The sequence below is a fragment of the Cryptotermes secundus genome, unplaced genomic scaffold (assembly GCF_002891405.2).
Source record: "Cryptotermes secundus unplaced genomic scaffold, Csec_1.0 scaffold43, whole genome shotgun sequence".
NCBI classification, from domain to species: domain Eukaryota; kingdom Metazoa; phylum Arthropoda; class Insecta; order Blattodea; family Kalotermitidae; genus Cryptotermes; species Cryptotermes secundus.
In genome coordinates this window covers 334,940-357,300 of record NW_019723298.1, presented here as the reverse complement: position 1 = coordinate 357,300, position 22,361 = coordinate 334,940, and the positions used below count along the sequence as shown (strand labels likewise).

Genomic DNA, 22,361 nt, shown 5'->3' with positions numbered 1-22,361 from the left:
TACTGGTCACAGGAGCGGGATAGTACAGTTCACGGATTGGACGAAACCTACATCAGGATGAGAATCTGGATTCCATTTGAGGCAGTGGGAATTCTCTCTTTGCTCCCATCTTCAGTGTGGGTTCCATCAACGTACATCAAGGGCTCTTTCTTTGGAAGTAAAGCCGTAGGAATGTGAAACTGAACACTCACGTCTAATTCCGAAGTGAATCCTTTAGTGGGCGGTAGAGTAGCTGGTTTCATGCGGGATGTCACGGGTTCATTTCCCGATCCCATTGGATTCTTCAATTGACCTAATTCTTCCAGTCTCGCAATGGCCCTGGGTTCGACCCAGCCTTTAACAGAAATGAGTACCAGGAATCTTCCTGGGAGTAAAGGGCGGCCGGCGTGTAAGGCTGACAACCTTACCGCCATCTGTGAGCCGATTGTATAGAAAATATGGGAGCCTCGACGTCTCACAACCCTATGGATCTTCACGGCCTATTACAGGGATAGCGTTACCTTTTTAATAATGACATGACACTTAGTTTAATGTCAAATAATTCGATATTTGGCCGAGAAAGAGTACTTGTTAAATTCAATCGGTTCTCAGAAATATCGGTAACTGTACTGAACGCCATCAGTCGAATAAACTTCATAATACAAATGATTTTTTTAGACAAGAACTAAAACTCTTAAATGTTATTCAGGCCGTCTTCGTTCTTTAAAATCTTAAGAATGCGTGAAGCTTTTCCTCCGCGGCCCCATGTACCTTTTAGTACATGCTGATCACAGTGAGCTCACAATCTAAGTGAGAACTGTCTTCGCCGGCTCAAACAATGGGATCTTGGGTTCGAATGCTACTTGGGGCACAGATGTCTGTGTGCGTCTATTCTGTGTTTGTGCTGTCCTTTGTATAAGAAGCGACCTTTCGACAGGCTGATCCCCCGTCAAAGGAGTACTACTGACTGTGTAAAAGACCAAAAAACTGAAAAGTGGCCATAGTGCAACAAAGAGCTGTGTAGATGTACAAATATTGTAAATTTTTTACATATGAGAAGTTTAAATATAGACTACGCCTATAGCTAGAACAGGGGCTATAGAAATGTGACACAAATGCACACTCGGAAGACACTAGAAGCTGGGGGCATCAGTTGGTTATGACGGCACGGCTATTGTAGTTTGGTCGAGTTCATTCTCCATGGGGGGAAATCTGATTCGCCAAACGCCATCGTTCAAGATTTACTGAGCCTCTGCCTACACAGTCCAAGGTTATTTCCTTCAATACACAGATAAGGTAAAGGTGCGAAGTTCTCCACTCTATACAGATATATAGGCATAGTGAAAGAAAAGCCCACAATAATTAACTTCGCATTAGAGTGGAGAGTGAGTGATTAGTGTTACGCTCCGGTTACTTTATCCAGGGAGAAAAAATTCCCAAATCTTCATACTCCAGGAGAATTAGTATGTCCCATAGCTGTTCTTTGATTAATTGACAACCAATATTAACGTTGCACACCTTCTAAACCAACATCATTTAATAGTAGTAAATCATGGATAATTAGACCTGATGAAAGTAGACTGGTATCAGAAGAAATGCTTTTCATGACGAGGGCTGCGGGGCACAAAATAAATAAAGAAATAATAAGATAAGTACAAATTCCAGAAATAACAGAAGGAATTGGAAGGCATATTTTGATAGGATAAGCTATGACAGCATTCCAAGTAAAATCCCAAAATATCAACCAACAGGAGAAGGGAGTTTCTGAAGTTCTGTAAAACGACGGAGTGAATCGGCCTCGTCACATCTCTCAATAGGCACAACAATGCATCCACTTGATAACCCTCACCAGAACAGGCAGTCTACAATACTTGCGTAATTTACCTTCCAGCTCCAAACGATTCGATAGGTTCTTGCAGACACACAAAATTTTGTTAGGCAACAACGCTGAAATAACAACTAGTTTCGATTATACTAATAGCATTCTGGATACTGTCCACTGTGTACAGCACACTCATCATGCGCAGTGATCCAGAAGTTCTACTCCCGTGTTCAACTGACTCATATAATGACAGACTTTTATTCTACGTTTTAAGATTGCTGGCAAGGGTCGAGTGGACAGCGTCTTACCGATCAGAATGTGGCTTTTGAAATTAATGTAATTGTCACAGTATTATGAAATATGGTCATAAGGCACGTCGAATGAGGCAACATGATCATTATAAGAGTTTAAAATTCTGTGGCACAGGATACAGAACAAGTGTTGTCTATTTAATGTTTTAAAACACAGGGATGCCACCTAAATTAACTGATTTTCAGAACAAGTAACGATTATCTCCCTAACTAGGAGCCGAAATAGCGTAGTCGGTATAGCGACTGCCTACGGGCTGGACAACCAGAGGTCGGAGTTCGAGTCCCGGTAGGGTCAGGAATTTTCACTTCTCCATCATGTCGTCCAGACTGGCTCTGGGGTCCACCCAACCTCCCATACAGTGGGTAGTGAGGGCTCTTTCCCGGGGGGTAAAGCGGCTGGGGCGTGAAGCTGACACTTCCTACTATTGTCGAGGTCAAGAAAATGATTTATATATCCACTCCCCCATACGCCTTCATTGCGTAGTACTTAATTAGTTAGGCACAGGGACAACTTTATCTTTATTTCCGTAACTCCATTAACCGACTTGGCTCTCATGTTGAGAAGAATTACGTTCTCTGTAGGGTAAGAACTGAATTTTAAACATTTAGTTGAACCTCATGCTCTGAAGAGTTAAAGGAACTTACTGGCTTCTTCAGGGTGAAGATGGAGACAGCAGATTTCACGTTGTCACATTGCAGAACCCAGCACCGAAGGAACCCAAAATCTCGCAGAAAAGGCACGTATTTTCAGACTTTGAGGCTTACTTAAGACTTACAATTAAGTTTTCGGCACTTCAAGAAAACCTGGTACAGGCGCCTCGGATGTTTGTCTTCACGTTACATTCTCAAAACGCTAACAGCTTCTGTAACGTTATCTCCAGCCTGAAGTATATAACGCAAAGTCGTCAAGGGCGTCCAGGGTTATGACATTAGTCTCATGTCATCTGTCAATGCTTTCGTCTTTACATTTTCTTCGCCTCTGTAATGTGTAACTTCGGTCTTCGAAGTTCAGACGCATGCTGTAGCTACGCTACATGACACACTCACTCAGGTGGTGACGACTACAATGTACGTCGAGGTTTTGGAACAACCTCAACATACGTCACAGCTAAATTCCGAAGGCCGAAGATATGTGTAAAATTCGTAATGAGGCGAGGGGAGTGCTGTTTGGATTTCTTAGCACACCTACGCTGGATCCTATCCATGACCAGGAATCTTCTCTAGGTTTAAAACAGCCTGAGCATGAAGCTGACCACTCATCTCCATCTAATGCTGATGTAAGAATGCCTGAATTTATATCTGCATTCCTTCCTAAGTCCTAATGGCGTGGTGCATAACCCACAAGGACATGATCAGTGAAATATCATCTGATTGTAACTGACGCAATATTTGTCTTGAACAAGACGGTAATTTCATGCAACAGAATATGTGATTTGATGGCGTTAACTGGTGACCTTGCTCTCATGAATGTCCCAATTCTTTATCATTTCTTTACTTTCTAAAGTACTAAACATACGCAGAAATAACATACAAGCCGTTGATATTTTAGCGGGAGTTTATAATAGTTATCAATACCGTTATTGAACCTGCGGCATAAATACTAGTGGGAAAAGAATTTACATAACTTGACATTTTTGTTAAGATACTAAACTTAATAGAATAGTAACATACACTAAGAGACGGTGAAATCTAAGTTAGCACTGCGACTTTTCCGTTTGGAGCAAAGGTGAATATTTCAATACAGACTGAAGCACAATATTATTTTATTGCTCCCACCTTCTGCTCCTACAAGCAGCTGCTACCAACTGAAGCACACACAGACACAGAACAGCAAAGGTTACCCACAGATATTGCATGGGACGCCTAAAATGAAATATTCAGCAACTATCAAATTGCTGTAATTCCCACAGCCTAAGAGCAAAATATGAGAAATATACGGGATGGAGTGCTTGCAGATTCGAATGTCCGTCTGTCAACCCATCACCTGTTATTCTCGTTTCTTTCTTAGACAACATTACTGAACCTACTGTACCACTGATATATATTTTTTTAATTTTTAAAATATTCTTCTAATTTATTAATCCCAGTTTCCAGTTTTCACATTAAAATGCTCCCCAAAATAAATTTTGTTAATATATCAAAGTCCCTTGTAATTCACGGCTACGACCGAACAGGCTGGTCTAGAGGTAACACTCTAGACTCCAACTCAAGAGATACTCGGTTCGAATCTCGGCCCGGACACCGACTATCCCGACTTAAGTTCTTCGTGATTTTCCTCAGTTCCTCCACGTAAATGCCGGGACAGGACTTCAGTTAGGTTACTATTGCTTCCATTCAAATCCTTTTCACGTCATCATTCCTCTGTCACCGTAACAACCGACTCTGTATGGTGTCGGTACTGAAAACGCCCCTAAATATACAACAGGACACAGGACTGTTTTTTCTCTCCACTCTTCACTCTTCTCCTCACTTCACAAACTTAATATTGTCTCATAGCAGTTGCTCTTATTCTTCTATCCTATCAGTGACTCAGAATAATTCAGTAGTGCTCCATCCCACTTAACCACCTTACGTAACATAAATCAAAGCTTATCAAATTAGAATCACCGATGGTTGAAGAACAGATTTACTGGTTTAGTTAACTTAATTTATAAGTCTATGTCTCTGCAACTGTGTTAACAAGTTTAATGAATGAAATGCATCAACAAATTAAAAACTAAACACTAAATGCATAAGCAGGAAGCATTACACACTCTCTCTCTCTCTTCATTAAAATATTTTCTCTCATCTCGGAAACAAACACCGTTAAGTTTGAAATACTGGATACTCTGAAAATTTATGATACGAGGAAGGCTTCTGGAACCACCCGCAGAAGTTAGTAAGAATTTACTAATAAGAGATTTTTTTTCTGTGGCGCTACAGCCCCAATTTGGGCCTAGGCCTACCTCCATGAAACTCTCCGTTTCACTTCGGTTTACTAGATCTTACACATACGGTAGGACTCCTTGGGCGAGTGATCAGCTCGTCGCAAGGCCTCTACCTGTACACAAACACAGAAAAACGCGCACAAACATCCATGCCCTGAGTGGGATTCGAACCCACGATCCCGGGTTCCGAGCGAGCGGAGACAGTGCATGCCTTAGACCGCTCGGCTACCGTGACCGGCAATAAGAGAATGGGGACTATAATTATTTCAAAGGAATAAAGAAAACTTACCATTTATAATACCAATTTCTTGTGTAAAATGTGCACATCGTATTTAATGAAATACGTAAATCGGTTTAATAACTAATTAATCGGTCGATGAACCATGAACATCTTTAGCAACACAGATTAGTGACATATGTCTGGAACTTATAATTACTCCTCGTGGTCACTTCTTGGGGGGAATGGATGTGGTATAGGTCAAGGTTAATTGTTTACCTGGGGTAGTGGAGGTGCGCGGAGTGCGGGGTGTTCCAGGAACGTCCAGCTCACTGTCCCCGACGTCCTCGTTCCATGACACGGACCGTAGTTGAGCAGGGGGTGCCTTCCTAGGGGACTCCATTGCCCTGTCCGCCCTGTCAGCTGTACCGTTCATGCTGCTCCCTCGCACGTGTAACCGCTAGTGAACTACTGAGCTGGATGGCTGCAGTCCAACAGCCTCCCTCCGTTCACTCCGTTACGTCACAGCTGATGCAATCGATACACGGTGCAACCAATCACGGAGCTTCCGTTATTCTATCACCACTTGCTGATATCTCTTTATCTTTTCTATTGGATTAAAGGTGATTGGGTATCGTCATCGCTAAGGTTACGTTTCTTGAATGGAGCATAGTAAAGGGAACTCCCCACAACAGATCTTCCTGCGGCGAACCTAACCCGACACGCCGTCTCGCGACGCTGTCTTTGTCCAATGCACGGTTTCGAGACCTGTTACTGTCTCGACTGTATCGAGATTAGAGGCTAGCTAGACACACATTGTTCTTCAACTCTTTTTTTAACACTGACCGTCACAGCGTAGTGGGTTGTACCCAGCTGTGTATTCAGAAGTCTTGAAATACGTGCAAATTTCGACTCAACCTACCAGCTGTACTCACTGAGAATATTCGTGGCATTCCTCATTTTCTGTAGCAAAATTCTGGGACCATAAGTATCTTATGCAATATTGTGCAAATTAATTGGGACAAAATGAAAAAAGTAAAACAAAAACTTTAATTTTGGACATTTATTTATTCTGAACCTTCAAATACAATTCTCTCACATAATTTTAGTAAGAAATATGTCCCCCTTTCGCTAAAATGACATCCTGGAGACGTTTTGGCATTAACTAAACCAGTTTAGAGGAAATAGTTTCCACTCACTGCCGCTGAACCACACTTTTATCACGTTCGTTACCACGAGTTCTTCAATTGAACAGTCCATTTTACTCAGGTCTTTCTTGTGTACGCTCCTCCATGTTTTCGGCTGGGTTCAAGTCTGGAGAACTACCAGGCCAATCAAGCATCCTTATTTTTTTTCTTTAATGAACTTCTTGACACTACAGCCCCAGTGGGTCTAGGCCTACCTCCATGAACTTCTCCGTTCACTTCAGTTTTTTAGATCTTACACATTCGGTAGGACTCCTTGGGCGGGTGATCAGCTCGTCACAAGGCCTCTATCTGTGCACAAACACAGAAAAACGCACACGCGCAAACTAAACATCCATGCCCTGAGTTGGATTCGAACCCACGATCCCGGTTTCCAAGCGAGCGAAGACAGTACATGCCTTAGACCGCTCGGCTACCGTGACCGGCCAAGAAAACTAATACTAATCGAAATAGGTTACACTTTTCTCCTACAGGTTCACTATAAGATCCATATACAGCTTACTGCACGTAAATCAGCATAGGACAAGGCGAAGCCAGACGTAGAAAACATAAGAGAGTTAAACTTGTCGGCAGTCATGCTTACGACCTTTCAAGTAAGTAAGATGCCATTGTAGCATTAGATAAATAAGCTAGACATGATCGGCTTTGCAAAGCATGGACTGACACACACAAACTAAACATCCATGCCCTGAGGGGGATTCGAACCCACGATCCCGGTTTCCAAGCGAGCGAAGACCGTACATGCCTTAGACCGCTCGGCTACCGTGACCGGCCAATTATCACCTTAGAAGGCCATATACGCTTGTAAAGCTGGTTAAGTACAATTAGAATCCCTCATCCCCCCCCCAAAAAAACGAACAGCAAAATCCCTAGTTTCGTAATGTTGTCCACTAAAATTGTTTTGGAATCGCCATTCATTCGAAGACTATGAAAATTCGAATTTACAAAGAAAAGCGCTATGCAAGGAAATTAAAGACGGTTGAGAGAAAATTGGAGCAAGTTCGGTTTCATCTCAAGAGAGCGGCATCATCTTAACGCCATTTTCGATTCTAAATAAAACGAAGAAATCATATAAGAATTACAAGTGTCACCAATGCCAGATTTTATACAGTGATGAAATATAAACCTAGGCTGACACATCGACATGAAGATCACTTACGGAATACTAAAACATATCAATGTACCGAGACTCTGAAATACCTTGAAAACACTTGAAAAACTGCGTTTAACTCAATATTCTTATTACGATTTCGGTCTTTCGGCACGTGACGTCGTGTAATTTGGTAGATCGGCACAAACTTTTGGAAGGAATCCGCTGCCTCCATCTCTAGGACATGGAAGCAACACTTTTATCCGAAACCTTGGTGCTTATTTACCAGAGTAACCGGCGTTACATGCAAGAGGACCATAATACAGCTAAGCTTAACGATGAAGCTGCTCCACAATATCTCATTTACTATTCATATCATCGTATCAACAAATAGTTTCTTCAAGCGACATAGGTTATGCAGCTCTTGAAATTCCCACAGCGGTGGCTTGCCACCTGCCTTCACGCTGGTATCTTGCTCGGTTTATTCGACCTTGAAGATGGAGGAGATATGTTCCTCCGAAACAGACTCTCCGGTCTCGGCTTGCCACCTGCCTTCACGCTGGTGTTTGCTCGGCTTATTCGACCTTGAAGATGGAGGCGACATGTTCCTTTGAAACGTCTGTTGACTTTCAGCAACGCTATATTCCAGAAGACAAAACTCTTCACAACTTCCGCTTTGAGAACTTAATCCTACATTTTCACTTTATATTTTTCCTACATGAGAGACTGATTTTCACAAACATACGAAACAAAAAAAAAATAAAATCATAATTCTGTATATTTTAGTGTATGCTTGGTTGCGGCACTATGCTATAAGCCGGAAGGTCGCGGGTTCAAGTCCCGATGAGGTCACTGGATTTTTTTCAATTGACCTAATCCTTCCAGCCGCACTATGGCCCTGGGGTAAGCGGCCTCCGTAGTCTAGGGTAACGTTCCCACCTAATGACTCAAGGTACGTGGGTTCAAACCCGGCGGAGGGCGGAAAAATTCAGGGAACAAGTCCTCCGGGAGTGACTTTAAGCCGTGGGTCCCGTGTCGTAGATTTACGGCACGTAAAAATCCTCATGTCTCTAGGAGACCTCTGAGCAAAATTAGGTAAAAAGTTTCCCCGCCCAAGTAGTTTCCAGTGCCTCCGGTAGATGGGGGAAGTATCGGGTACCTCTGCCAGTAGAGAGGCCGAACTCCTGGCTGAACGGGGCTGATAGCACGCACCAGTATCGGAAGGGTATGACGACTGGTAGAATATCAAATGGGGACGTACAATAGATCAAAAACTGGTCGCGGTGCATGGGGAAACCCACCCCCTCTAATAATGAATTAATGAATGAATGGCCCTGGGGTCGACTCAGCTTCTAACAGAAATGAGTATCTTTACTTCTACTTACTTACTTTACTTTATGCTTTTAAGACTGCAGGCAGGAAGGCAAGTTCCCTATATTGTGGACATGATTTGCATTAACGGTCGGTATACGAATTGCTACTTTTCATTAGAGTTCTTACAATACTCGTATCCTAAAATTATGAAAGAAATGTCTGAACTTCTTGTTAATGAATGAATGCACTTTTGGAGGGTTCTGTTCAGTGAAAATATTTTTCCATAGTTTCCCTTCAGCTACTTTACTTCATAGGCTGCGTTGTTTCCGACAACAGTGTTTGCCTTTCTTCAAGGTCACCACGCCGCAAGGCGAATCTGACAGCGACCCATTACACATCACCTTTACGTCGCGTTTAACCCCACACAAATTGAACAAGTAGATGCTTTCGAATCGGGAAATTTCAGTGACAGGAAAATTCAGTTCTTGAACTTGTGTCCTGACGTTGTGATCGCCCATGAAAATTTGCTGCCATTTCTGCTTCTTCTTCCATCGAAGCTCAAAAGCGCGAAGAAGTTTTCGTGAAGTAAAACAAAATTTTCTGTCCTGTAGCTGGAGGCAACAAGTTCCTCCGAAACGTTGGTGTCTATAAACCAAGCTACATGACATCTTATCCCAGAAGACCGTGATTTTTAAATATTTAATTTGGAGTATATTGCTTTGTTTGATATGGTACCGTATATATAATTTTTTGTAAATATTTTTGTCTACGTGTGACGTACGAAAGAATTCATTCGCTGCTCGATAAATTACAGATTCAGTGAAATTGGCAACTGTTTTCTTTAACAATTTTATATATACCTCTTTGTGGGGCGTTGCAAATGAAGTTCATGTAAAAGATTGAACAATATTCATTCATCAGTAATCTGTCAGACGACAGGTCCACAATCTCTTCCAAAACAGTTCCTCCACTTAATGCGATCTTCTGTTTTTGGAAAGAGACTATCCAGGAAAAGTGATAATGTGGTAGTTTTTCCATTTGCTTTCCACATCGCAGTACAGCAGCCGTTCAAACCACTCTGGTCACGCCTGTTGCTATACGAACTTGAACCATCTCGAGCATCATTTGTTCTGTGCTTCAAGTCGCTGCTGATGACGCTGCTTCCGGCATCAGTTTTTGGTTTTTGGTGTCTCTCTTCGTCTGATGCCCAACCTTTGACCTGTCCAGCAAGGGAGGCCCTGCCAGTAGCTACGCTGCCGCTGGTATAGCTCTCAGGGTCCTTAGCATACTCAAACCCCCTCACCACGATATATTTCTTTGGAGTGACCTCTTTGGTATTTCGGTCACCTCGACCGATCTTTCATGCTTTGACTTCAAATTAATTTGATTTCCATTACCGACATCCCCTTAGAATACTTATCCACGCCACTAACTCTACAATTGCCTATGAAAACTTCTTTCTATACAAGGTATTTATACACAGTAGTAATTCCACAACTGCCCACGAAAAACTTTGCTCCTTTAATTTCTCTTAAGAGGTGACACCTTCAAAGGAAATTGACAGTTTGGTTCTGCCAGTAGCTTACACGATGAATGTGCAGTACGCAAATAGAATCATTTCTTTATAGTTCCTGCTTAACAAGCCCGTACACCTCTTTAAGTCTTAATTTCTCTCTTTGGACCTAATCAAATTCACTACGAATTCTGTTAATATGACCAAGTCTAGAAACCTGATTTCGACGTTTCTAATGAACAAGGTTTCCTAGTTAGACTAAGAACTCTGGGTTGAAGGACCGTTTTCCTGCATACTTCCGCGAACTTCGCGAGTGAGTACACAGCTGGGAGTTCCCTTTCCTTGTGGACATTTTTACTCTTGCTGCGGATATAATTGCCTGGTCTAAAAACCCGATTTTGTCCTTCCTCATGAAAAAGTTTTCCATGTTAGACTCAGAAATCTGGGTTGAAGGACCGGTTTCCTGCATATTTCTGGGAACTTCGTGAGTGAGTACACAGCTGGGAATCACCGCCGGCTTTCCCTTTCCTCGTGGACACTTCTATGCTTGCTGCGGATGTAGCTGTATTGCCCCACCTTGAAACTGATATTGAAATAATAATAAAAAAAAAACAAAACCACGACATTTCAAATTACGTGTACATTGTACATGAAATAGTCATTTTCAGCATTCCTTTAACAAAACTATGGGTTCAGGTTAGAACTTATAAACGCCTACTTATCTACTGCGCAGGTTACGAGTGTTACAAATCTCGTGCTATTAATTTCATAGCGAGGAATATAAATTTCGATTAATTAATGAAATACTACTTAGTACAAGTATGTAAGATGCTGGAAAGGTGAGCAGATGATCATAGTAACGAATACTAGTCAATTAAGATATATATTTCTTGTAATTGTATAAATTTATTATTATTAACTCCATGAAACTTAATATTGCTAAAACGCGTGTTGTATCATACACCAGAAAAACAAATTTTCTGAGCAATGAGTGTCAGCTTTGTCATGCTATCATTACACGCGCCAGCAGTATTAAGGACCTGGGTGTTTCTTTGATTCAAAGTTACATTTTCACACATATGTTAATTACATATTTTCTGAATGCATAAAGCTTTTAGGCCTCATTCGCTCCATTACCTACAGGTTTTCCTCCCTGGAGAGTCTGTATGTACTATATTTTACTTTATTCAGCTCCAAGTTGGAATATGCCTCAGTAGTTTGGAACTCCATCACCTCGACTGATGCCAATAAGCTTGAGCGCATCCAGCAGAAGTTTGCGGCCGTCTGTTTTTATCGTTTTTCCCATCATATTTCATATAATTATACTGATGCTTTAGAGAAATTAAGTCTGCAATCTTTACATAAGCTGGTCACGGTAGCCGAGCGGTCCAAGGCATGTACTGGCTTCGCTCGCTTGGAAACCGGGATCATGGGTTCGAATTCCACTCAGGGCATGGATGTTTAGTTTGTGTGTGTGCGTTTCTCTGTGTTTGTGTACAGGTAGAGGCCTTGCGACGAGCTGATCACCCGCCCAAGGAGTCCTACCGAATGTGTAAGATCTAGAAAAACCGAAGTGAACGGAGAAGTTCATGGAGGTAGGCCTAGGCCCACTGGGTCTGTGGCGCCAAGGAAAAAAAAAATCTTTACATAAACCGAGATATCACCTTGATGCACTTTTCTTGTTCAGGTCTTTCATGGTCTTAAATCCTGCTCTTCTCTTTTGGAAAATGTTAGCCTTCATGTTCCTCCAAGCAATCTTAGGGACTTCTCATTGTTTGGTGTTTGTCCCTCTAATAACACTGTCCTGCTCGGTGCGCCTTTGCTGCCAACGCGGTGGGTAAAGATCTTGACATATTTGCAATCGGAACAGTTTCTGTCAGTGACACTGAACATAAAATTGCTTCTGTTGAATTCGTACTTGGCTTATTCTCAAACCCTTGAGATTCAGGATATATGTCGCTACGAAACGTAGGGCACTTTCTCAATTACACAGCGTAACATCCAGAAGGCCGAACTCCTTTTCTTATTTTACTCTTTTCAGATTCCGTAAATCTGTCTGTCACAGAAGGCCACTCCCATCAGTGTACTGTCTGTCTATTTGTATTTATTCTACTTACGTTTCTTCTTTGGTGGCGGCGTCAGCAACTGTAGCCATATTGTGTCGAATGATAGAATGATTAATGAATAATTGAAAAAGACGTAGCCTAATTTCAAGTACAATCCCAGCATTTGTTTCGGGTGACTAAGAAAAATCACGGAGAGCCTCAGTCAAGAGAGGGAGAGAGAGTCGCAGGTGATTTCGAATCGGGCATAATCTGAATACAAGTCTGAAGGCTACGGCTTTAGCCATCTTGCTTGGTTACTGGATATTATGAGTGCTATTGTTTCTTCTCAGAATTCAACTTCAGAATTAAAATCAAATTGCTTGCATGTCGGACAACACATTTTGGTGACTCATCCTTTGCTTGTCGCTTCACAGATGTCTTGTGCAGCGAGTCTTGGGCTTTGCAGTCAAGTTTTCATGCCACTTTCATATAAGTTAGAGAGGATCACTGGATGATTGAGGCTAGCTCTTTCTAAGGGATCCAACAGAGTAGGTGTCTTCCCTCACCTGAGGACGGGAACAGATCCAGTTTCCGAAACGTTGTGTTTTCTCTTAGTTATTTAGAATTCGGAAGATGGATAAAGTCCGAAAACCCAGTATCTCTGCAGGCATAAAAAGTTCAGAGAAATATTTGATTGTAGGTGCGTTCCCGTAATATCTCATAGCTGTTCTAGCTGTACGCTCGTCTCTCTCTTATTATAAAATCTTGATTTTAAATGAGAGATGTTAATTAAATTTGACTCAGAAAGCTTATAGTAATAAGCCTAGTGATTTGTGGAGCAGGAACTCATGATTTCAATGGTTTTAATACTTACCTCAAGAATATTATTTACGCCTGTTTACTTTAGTATGGTTTTATGATAACTTGATATATTGGTGGGAAAGCCGGAAGGAATGAGACCGCTGGGAAGACCAAGGCATAAGTGGGTAGACAGTATTAAAATGGATCTCAGAGAGATGGAATGGTATGGATTGGATTGATCTGGCTCAGGATATGGACAGCTGGAGGGTTCTTGTGAACACGGTAATGAATCTGTAGTTCCATAAAATGCTAGGAAGTTCTTTAGTAGCTGCAAAATTGGTGGCTTCTTAAGAAGGGCTCAGCTCGATGATGAATTGACTGATAAAGATGGAGCACTCCCTAAGATATTAGTATACCATTCTTTGTGTCAAGTTTCATTAATGTGCGTAACTATACAAAGTTTGTTGAGTTGACACTGGATTGGTCATTTCATTGGTTTTGAGTGCAAGCGAGAAATGTCTTTATTCAGTGTGCACTGTCAACGGTTGATGCGTCTGTATACTGGTAACAACTTCTGCTTCTGAGTCAAAGCGCAGACAAATACAATAAAGACGTATGATGCTTTACTATAAATATACAAATGTGAAGCATTGTTATACAGATGTTTATTCCTCAACGACTCACCTACCTCATCCTCCTTTAATTTATCGTCTTAATAATGTTAAATGAAAGGTAAAAACTTTGATGCTCATCATACAGTTTTCTCCAACTCTTTTCAGCATCCTAGTCTCAAACACAATGACTCACCTTTACTCGTTACGAAAGGCAAATTTTATACCTATAAAACAACGTGCAAAATTATATAAAAACTATACTTTAATTCTTAGGACGCACAATGATATTCATTATAAACTTAGATATCTGCTAGATAAATGTATTTTCTGCCAATCACGGTAGCCGAGCGGTCTAAGGCATGCACTGTCTTTGCTCGTCGGAAGCCCGGATCGTGGGTTCGAATCCCATTCAGGGCATGGATGTTTGTGTGCGTTTTTCTGTGTTTGTCTACAGGTAGAGGCCTTGCGACGAGCTGATTACTCGCCCAAGGAGTCCTACCGTATGTGTAAGATCGAGAAAAAACGAAGTGAACGGAGTTCATGGAGGTAGGCTTAGGCCCACTGGGGCTGTAGTGCCAAGGTAAAAAAAAGTATTTTCTTTCAGGCAGAACCCTCGACTCTTATTTTATGAAAAAATAAACTGTTTTAAGATTAAATATATTGCCCTATTATAGTGTTAACTGGAAATCTCGATGGGCAAAAATCTGGCGGTCTTATTGTTGGTAGGATATGAATTTCTGGTAGTTGACTTAAGACGGTTAGGGGAAATATTCCCTCAAATGCCCATGGGGAAAATTTGCCTCCTAATTCTGCTAGTCTCTTCTTTGGCTTACTATTCGACCCTGAATTTGGTGGTGATATGTTTCTCCGAAAGGCCTGGTTTCTCCGAAATACAGGGTGTTGCAAGACAGAGGACCGTATTATTTACTAATAATTTATGTTCTCTCGACAAAATAAGAGAACGCGTTTCGAAACCATACGAAACAACTCGAAAAATTAATGGCTTGTGTAGGCTTATATATTCTCAAGTGACGCAGTGACTAAAGACGGGGTTTGGATTGGTAATTGAATTTATTAAACACTTACAGTCAACTCTAGACTTGTCCTGCTTAAGACACTTGAACACGAAGCGCACAGAAAACCCATCTTCCAACAATTCTTCTATTTTTGCGTCACGAAGCTGTCGAACGGGCCGTACAGAGAACACCGCTTCCCAGTTAACCCATTGGTGCATGCTAATGCAACTGCTGCCTAGCAACGGGTGCTTTCTGCAGAGTTGTTACTTAGCAACGGTTCTTCATGCTACAAGATTGTGAAACCTTTTCGGATTATTATTAAATTCTCATATACTTATATGTTTACTGCTGATTTTTATGTAATGTCATAATGATGATCGCAGCGAAGTTCTCATAAGTTACTTTTACTTTTGAACGACGGGCTGATTCGGCTCGAGAACTCGGCGAATGTCAGGAGAAACCAGCAATAATAGAAAGCCGTTTCGTATAGGCAACTTTTCTAACGCAGTGATACAGCATGTTGCCGGAACATCACCTGTCAGGCGATGTGAATATAAACTGCGTATCAGACGTTATCATATAACGACCAGAACGACTTAAAGAATGGGTATTAGAAAAACGGAACGTAGAGTAGTAATAGTGAAAAATGTCCGCATTGGTAGTAGAGAAATTAATTTTGGCGAGGAGAATATTTTATAGTAGAATAAACTGATTTACACCATATCATAAACTAACTAGGTCAGCTATAAAACGCAAGGTTGCACCTACTTCCTCACCAATCCCATAATACTCATAATTCGTAATAACTTTACATTTAGTAATTATTTAAAAAATCTTGCAGCCAAAATGAAGAGTGTTAACTAATAAAATAAACAGTATTATGATTATTACGAGGTACGTTTCTTTTATTCTGTGGATCAAAAGTACCAAACACCTTATGCAGACGATCATTAATTAGTGATAAAGAATACTGAGCTCTTTATAAAGTTTCGAGATTCTGCATGCTTAAAATAATAATATAAGAGATGTTATGTCTATGTTATGACCTAAAGTGGTCATATTTGTATATATTTTAACAGCTGTCAGACTGGATTTTAAATTCTCTATCGCGGTTTTGGTTCAAGCGAAAAGAGAAAATTATCACTGTGTCAAGGTTTTCTTATCTTTGAAGATTGTTATTACAAAGGAAGGTGATAACAAGCTAATAGTTGCATATCTAGTCAACCTAGTTCCCGCTTTTTATGGATACCGAAAATTAATTATCGTATTCACAAGAGCCAGGTACGAAATTAATCCAGCCCACATCATCAAACCTAATTTCTTTATTATCAGTTTTAATATTTATCCTTTCATTTACGCCCAGCTCTGATAGAAGTTCCCTTTCCTTCAGTTTCACAAATACAATTTTGGTATATATTTCAGCCTCCCAAGAAGTTTACGTACACAGCCCATCTTATCCTCCTTGATTCAACACTCTAACATTATTTGGTTGTTCAACTTGTCCAATCTCCCCACACTTCTCTCTTACATCCGAATATTGCCTACACTCAAAATGTGTTTGCTTCTTCCCTTCCTCTCGTGCACAGGGTGATGTGAGCGTGTTTCCAGACTTGTTACAACCTGCTGTCAACAACAGAATGAGAGGTTAAGATCTGCATAGGCGGATGCCTGTGAAGTAGGCTCACACTGAGTTTGTTTGGCGGTCAGACCCGTTGCTAAGAGAACGCTTTAGACATGGAGAAGCGAAAATTCTTGACACTGCCGGGATTCGAACTTCGACCCCTCGGTCTTCCAGTCAGTAGCCAGTCGCTATACCGACTGCGCTATCCTGGCTCACACAAATATTGTATTACTACACTAAAACTAGTATTTGAAGAGAAGGTAAATTTGTGTAATTTATTAGATCCTCTTTTGGACATAATGAAACAGATAACAATTTCAAGGCTCAAGATTATGCATATGGAATTATTATAGGACTCTGCCGAACGGTCTAAGACAGTCCTGTGGACAGATGAGAGAATGTTGATACTAGACCTGTTATCGTGATGAGAGATGTGTGGATGTCTGGTCAGGGAGGATTAAACACAAACCTCTTACCCTTCCGCCCCTCCTACAATGTGTAAAATGAAACACATTGAAAGTAATGAAATAACAGGGATGAAAAGTAGTCGAAGATGAAGACGTCTAAGAAACACAAGCAGGATAATAAACTTTCCAACAATGGGAAGTTTTCTTTATCGAATATAGAAGCAAGAGATTCGTAACTAATAAAGAATCATAGTAGGTTAAACCTGCCGAAAGCTAAAGAAAATGGGAGGATGCTATTAAGAATAATCTTAGGAAAAAATGGTTCTTATTGCTTTTGTTATTATGTGTATTAAACTTCTGATTATATTTGCAGATAACTGATTACTGTTAGATGACCGACGTCATTAGTCTCCTTATAATCGATGGCCTAACGGACCATGAGAAAAGTGACGTAAGAATTGGTTGCTTTTGACACTTAAATCGCATGTTTATAGTGTAGAACATTACAAAACTCTAAAAATGGAAGCTAAAGGCGAATACGATGTACTGTGCAATTTTATACAAAACGATAGACTTTGCCTTAGTAAAAAATTAGATTAGGTTTATTTATGAAATGAGAACAAAATGGATCGTTTGAAATGCCATACTTTATTGCATGTATTCGGCGTGCCCGTAATGAAATATTATAAAAATATGCTTATATCTTCGTCATATCTCTCAGTCTGTCCGGCCATGCTTCTCTTCGCACAGTGCAACTCGAGGGTCGATGAACGGATCTTCATTAAATTTCGTAAGGGGCAGTTCCAAAAAAATGTTGATATAATCCATTTTTAGTTAAATTCGTGTAAAGTAACGGATAATATTTATGAGACCCACATTCTGTGAGCAACTGGGGAGTAACTCGCTAAGTATTCATCGCGCAGAAAAATGTTTCGAACAAAACTTATAGAGAGAAGTGAAACACTTATTAATGCGCATACAAATTTTCAATAAGACTTATGGTTTCTAAGATAATTAGGCAAAAGGGATTTATAAAATCTAGAAGTCATGACATAGTGCACGTGCAAGAATTATTATGTTATGCATGCGCGTATTTCCTAACTTAAGTATACTAACAAACGGATGCGACGCTCTCGTCACACGTATGTTACAAACGTTATTTAATTTTAATACCAACATTATTCAGGATCCCAAATATTCCAATGCTTAGTAACGGCTGTATGAATAAAATATACATGTAAAATCTTGTACAACAGTAGTAACAAGAAAGTAACTGACTTCTGAAAAACTTATATAAAATAATAATAATAATAATAATAATACAAATTAAGCATGTCGTGTAAATTCTGTTCAAGTTTCTCTGAATGTCTTATCATCTATCTGATGTACACAACGAACCGCTTGCACCTATATAGCAGAAAGGCGAGATAGTTAAACAGTTTTCTAAAGTCCTCATCCCCAAGAGTCCATGTGATATTTAGCTACCAAACTACACGGTTCCGTATCTGCAATCTTAAGAGTGACAGAAATTAATATAAAAAAGATCTGCAAGATGTAAACTTGAAGACTTTACAGTGTGAAACAAGGGACACGTAACAAGAAGTACGAGTATGACGTGTTGTCCAGACCTACCTTGTTCGAGAGAATTTTCTGCTCCGCTCTGCTGGCTACCTTTCCTATGTTCCTTCATGTTTGATTTAGCTGCTGTTCAACACACGTGCATAGCTCTAGTAGACCACATTGTATAAGAATGCCCCTGCCGCACAGCCTTTTTATCAAGTAATAACGTGACGTCGGCATGACGTCACATACATTGAGTTGCAATTGGTAATTATTATAAAGCTACTTTTTTGTCGTTTAACTATTTCCCTCCATTGAGTCTTTGATAAATTATTGAAGGTCTAGGCACAGCAGAAGTAGAATATCGTAAAGATATTCTCTGTCCTTCAACTGAAGATGCAACAGAAGATGAAGAGGCCGTAAAATATAGAAAAAAATATGTCCAATTACATGACTTACCTTCTTTCTTGGTACGGCACTATATTCGCCAAGAAAGTGGGGGAGTGTTTCACAGTTCGTCTTAACAGTTCTGCACACGTGTCTCCATTATCATTTCCTGTTGACATAACTTGGCCCTAGGTGCTCATATAGTTGCGGTTAACCACTTAGATTGACCAGTGATTTCGATCTAACAGATCCAAATGGCTCCTCACCTTTTCACCTGAGGAAGGAAGCAGATCCACTATCTGAAACGTGCTCTTTTCGGAATACTAGATGATGGACAAAGTCCAGACACCCAATAATCCTAAATAAAATTACAGATATATTCATAGAACCCCAAGGAGCAAAATCCTTCACAGGAAGCTAACAGTTAATTAAGAATTCTCCCGGCCCTTCTGGAACCCGAAGATTCATTACGATGTTCACACTGGTCCCTATCAGGAACCAGATTAATTTACTTCAAATACTCGCGCCTTATTCCTTGAAGATCCATTTCAATTTCCTCACATCTATAACTCGATCTTCCAAGTAATCACTCCCCTTCATGTTTTCCTGCTGAAATGTTGTATTCTAACCTCCTCAATATGTGCTATATGTCCCGCTCATTTCATCATTGGTTTCATAACAATAATAATATTTTGCCAAGTGTACGATTTACGAAACTCCTCATTTTACTTTGTCCCTCTCTTAGGTTCAAATATTCTCTTCAGCATCTTGTTCGCAGACACCCTCAATTTAAGTTCTTCCTTTCTGATGAGAGACCAGGATTCACACCCACACAAAGAAATAGTTTTCTTTTTAGTTTCTTGGGGTGGGGTGAGACTGAGTCCACTTGGAAATTTGGCCAATAACTGGCCTATTGTACCAGCCTAGGATGATAGATAATGAGTGTGGAATGAGAATTGGTAGGGGAAACCGAAATACTCGGAGAAAATCCGCCCCAGTTCCACTTTGTCCACCACAAATCCCACATGACCTGACCTGGGGTCGAACTCGGGCCGCCGCGGTGGGAAGCCGGCGACTAACCGCCTGAATTCTGGCACGGCCTCTACAAATAATTGTAAATTCTAAAGAAAATCCAACAATAAAAATTGTAGTCTCATATATTTTAATTTTTACGTTAATCGGGAAGAACAGACCCGGGAAATGAAGCATGGCATAGATTCATCTACAGTAGCAAGTCGCCATCATCCTATACAGGACAATTAACCAAGTCTTGTATTTGGACCTTCAAAATATGATGCAGACGACCCACCGCAGGACCCCCTGACATTAAATTATTCGGCAGACATGTTAAATTACTAAATATGGACTGAAATTAAGTGTTAGCAAACTGAGGTAACTTCTTCTGTCTTTCTGACACATACACTACAAATTGTCTCTTTTCGCTTGCTCATTATAAACAAACGCACAGTTGTGTTGGTGCTGTGTAATCAGAACTAAGTACCTTAGCACATTTCCCTCCTGTTTGCTAAGTATCAGCAGTTCTGTCTTTTCGCTAGCTACTACAAATAAGTACAAAATAGTTTCGCCATTAAGTAGTTAGACTTCAAGCCCCTTATCACTTTTGCTATCTGTTGGCTAAATATCCTACAATTGTCTCTTTCACTTCAGTTACTAATAAGTGTACACTAGATTAGCAACTCTGTAATTAGGCCTAAGTACAATATCACTTTCCCGCCCGTCTGCTAAATATCCCGCAAATGTCTTTATAAATAAATGAAGGTTATCATTCATAATGTGTAATTAGAACTGGGCGGCTTATCAGGAAGAAGAAGCGAAAAGCACGATGAAAGCAATGGGGACAGTTTTTTTACATCTCGTTAAAAACATTAAACATATAATTAATTGGCAGTTTTACACAGACCTACCAACAGAAAGGCAATAATTCATGATTATAAAGAAGAGATACAATTGTCGCTGTGCATAGCAAATTAAGCAATATTCCATGAAGGCGTATGGGGGAGTAGATGTATAGATCCACATTTTCTTGACCTCAGCAGTAGTTGGAGCTGAGTGGTCAGCTTCACTCTCCGGCCATTTACCCCCAGGGAACGAGCCCCCCCCCCCCTCCCGGTACCCATTGATAGGAGGTTGGGTGGACCCCACAACCGGTCTGGACGATGTGGAGAAAAGAAAATTCTTGACCGTGCCAGGACTCGAACTCCGACCCCTCGTTCGTCCAGCCGGTAGCCAAACGCTATACCGACTGCGCTATCCCGGCTCTCATGATCATAAACTATATTTTAAATTATTAATGGAAGATGAAGCCACGAGTATGCATGGAAGGGTTGAGGAATATCTCAATTCTTTCTTAACTTTAGGTATTAGATGTACATGAATGGTCAGTTTCACGCTTCGGCCACTTTACGTCCGATGAAAGAGGCCGCACTAGATATGAGACTGGACGAGCCCCAGAACCTGTTTTAACGCGGTGCAGAAGACAGAAATCTCTCGTCCAACCGGAAACGTAATTCGATTCTCCGGTCGTCTGTCCCATAGTACAGTCATTGTAGCGAATGAGCTACTTAGAGTCTACTTATTAAATACGTACGACAAATATGGCTGAAATGTGTATAATATTATTGAAAATACACTGAAGACGGATCAATATAGGTGAAATACCTTTGCTATGACAGCATGATGAACGACAAATTTTGACGGATTATAATAACATTAAATTCAGTCAACAAACATCACGGGAGAAGTCATGATTTAACCATAATAAAGAGCTGATATATCACTGTAAAATAAAGTAAAATGATGTTCATGTCGTGTAGATATCCCCACGATATTTGTATGAGCAGAACATATATTTCTCGTGTAAAGATTGTAATTTCTGGGCTCCGGGGAAGGAAGGAAAAGAAAATTTTCAGCAGGCTAATGATTCAGGAACACCTACTAAATTAACAGAAGTTGTCTGTGTAACTGTTCATTCCCATCAACACATCGCGTTTCTTTGAATATGTCATGACATTATGCCACTGAATTGCAAAAATAAGACACATCAATGAGAAACCGAAACGCCATGATTATATCACTAAGCTTAAAACAAATAACTTCAAGGTCGAGGGAATAAAGCTCCTGTTTCGTACTCGGGAGTTATCGGGTTAGACTCCTGCCCGAAGATCGCCCATCCTACCTGAGGTTTCTCATGGTCCTACTCAGTCCCACCAGGCAAAATACCAGAGAGTATCTTAAATTCGGCGACGACTCAGTCTTTCCAAATTCTTTCTCATTCATTATTCACTAATTATTATACCATTCAGTGCCATATAGTCTTCTACATTTAGAGCGTCGATAAATAAACAATGAGCAAATAAATTAATAAATAAACAAATATAAGATGTGAGGCTCTCACAGCGGTAGTTATGAAGAGTTCTATCTTATGGAATATAGCGCTGTGTAGGATCTGAGGTACTCACAGCGGTGGTTATGAAGAGTTCTGTCTTCTGGGATATAGCGCTGTGTATGAGTT

At 40.5% G+C, this 22,361-nt stretch overlaps 1 protein-coding gene across 2 annotated transcripts in view; it reads right to left on the bottom strand.

The window, feature by feature from the left end:
- The window catches only part of LOC111861655 (GTP cyclohydrolase 1), a 73,113-nt gene extending 54,506 nt beyond the window's left edge, over positions 1 to 18,607 (bottom strand). The window contains exon 1 of one of the 2 annotated variants that reach the window (XM_023846401.2): positions 18,515 to 18,607. In XM_023846401.2, the coding sequence (XP_023702169.1) occupies positions 18,515 to 18,572 (58 nt within the window). In that variant the 5' untranslated portion in view covers positions 18,573 to 18,607. Of the gene's footprint in view, positions 1 to 5,535; positions 5,736 to 18,514 lie in introns of those variants that run through there. The other variant, XM_023846400.2, reaches the window with a different exon arrangement.
- Positions 18,608 to 22,361: the final 3,754 nt, after the last annotated feature.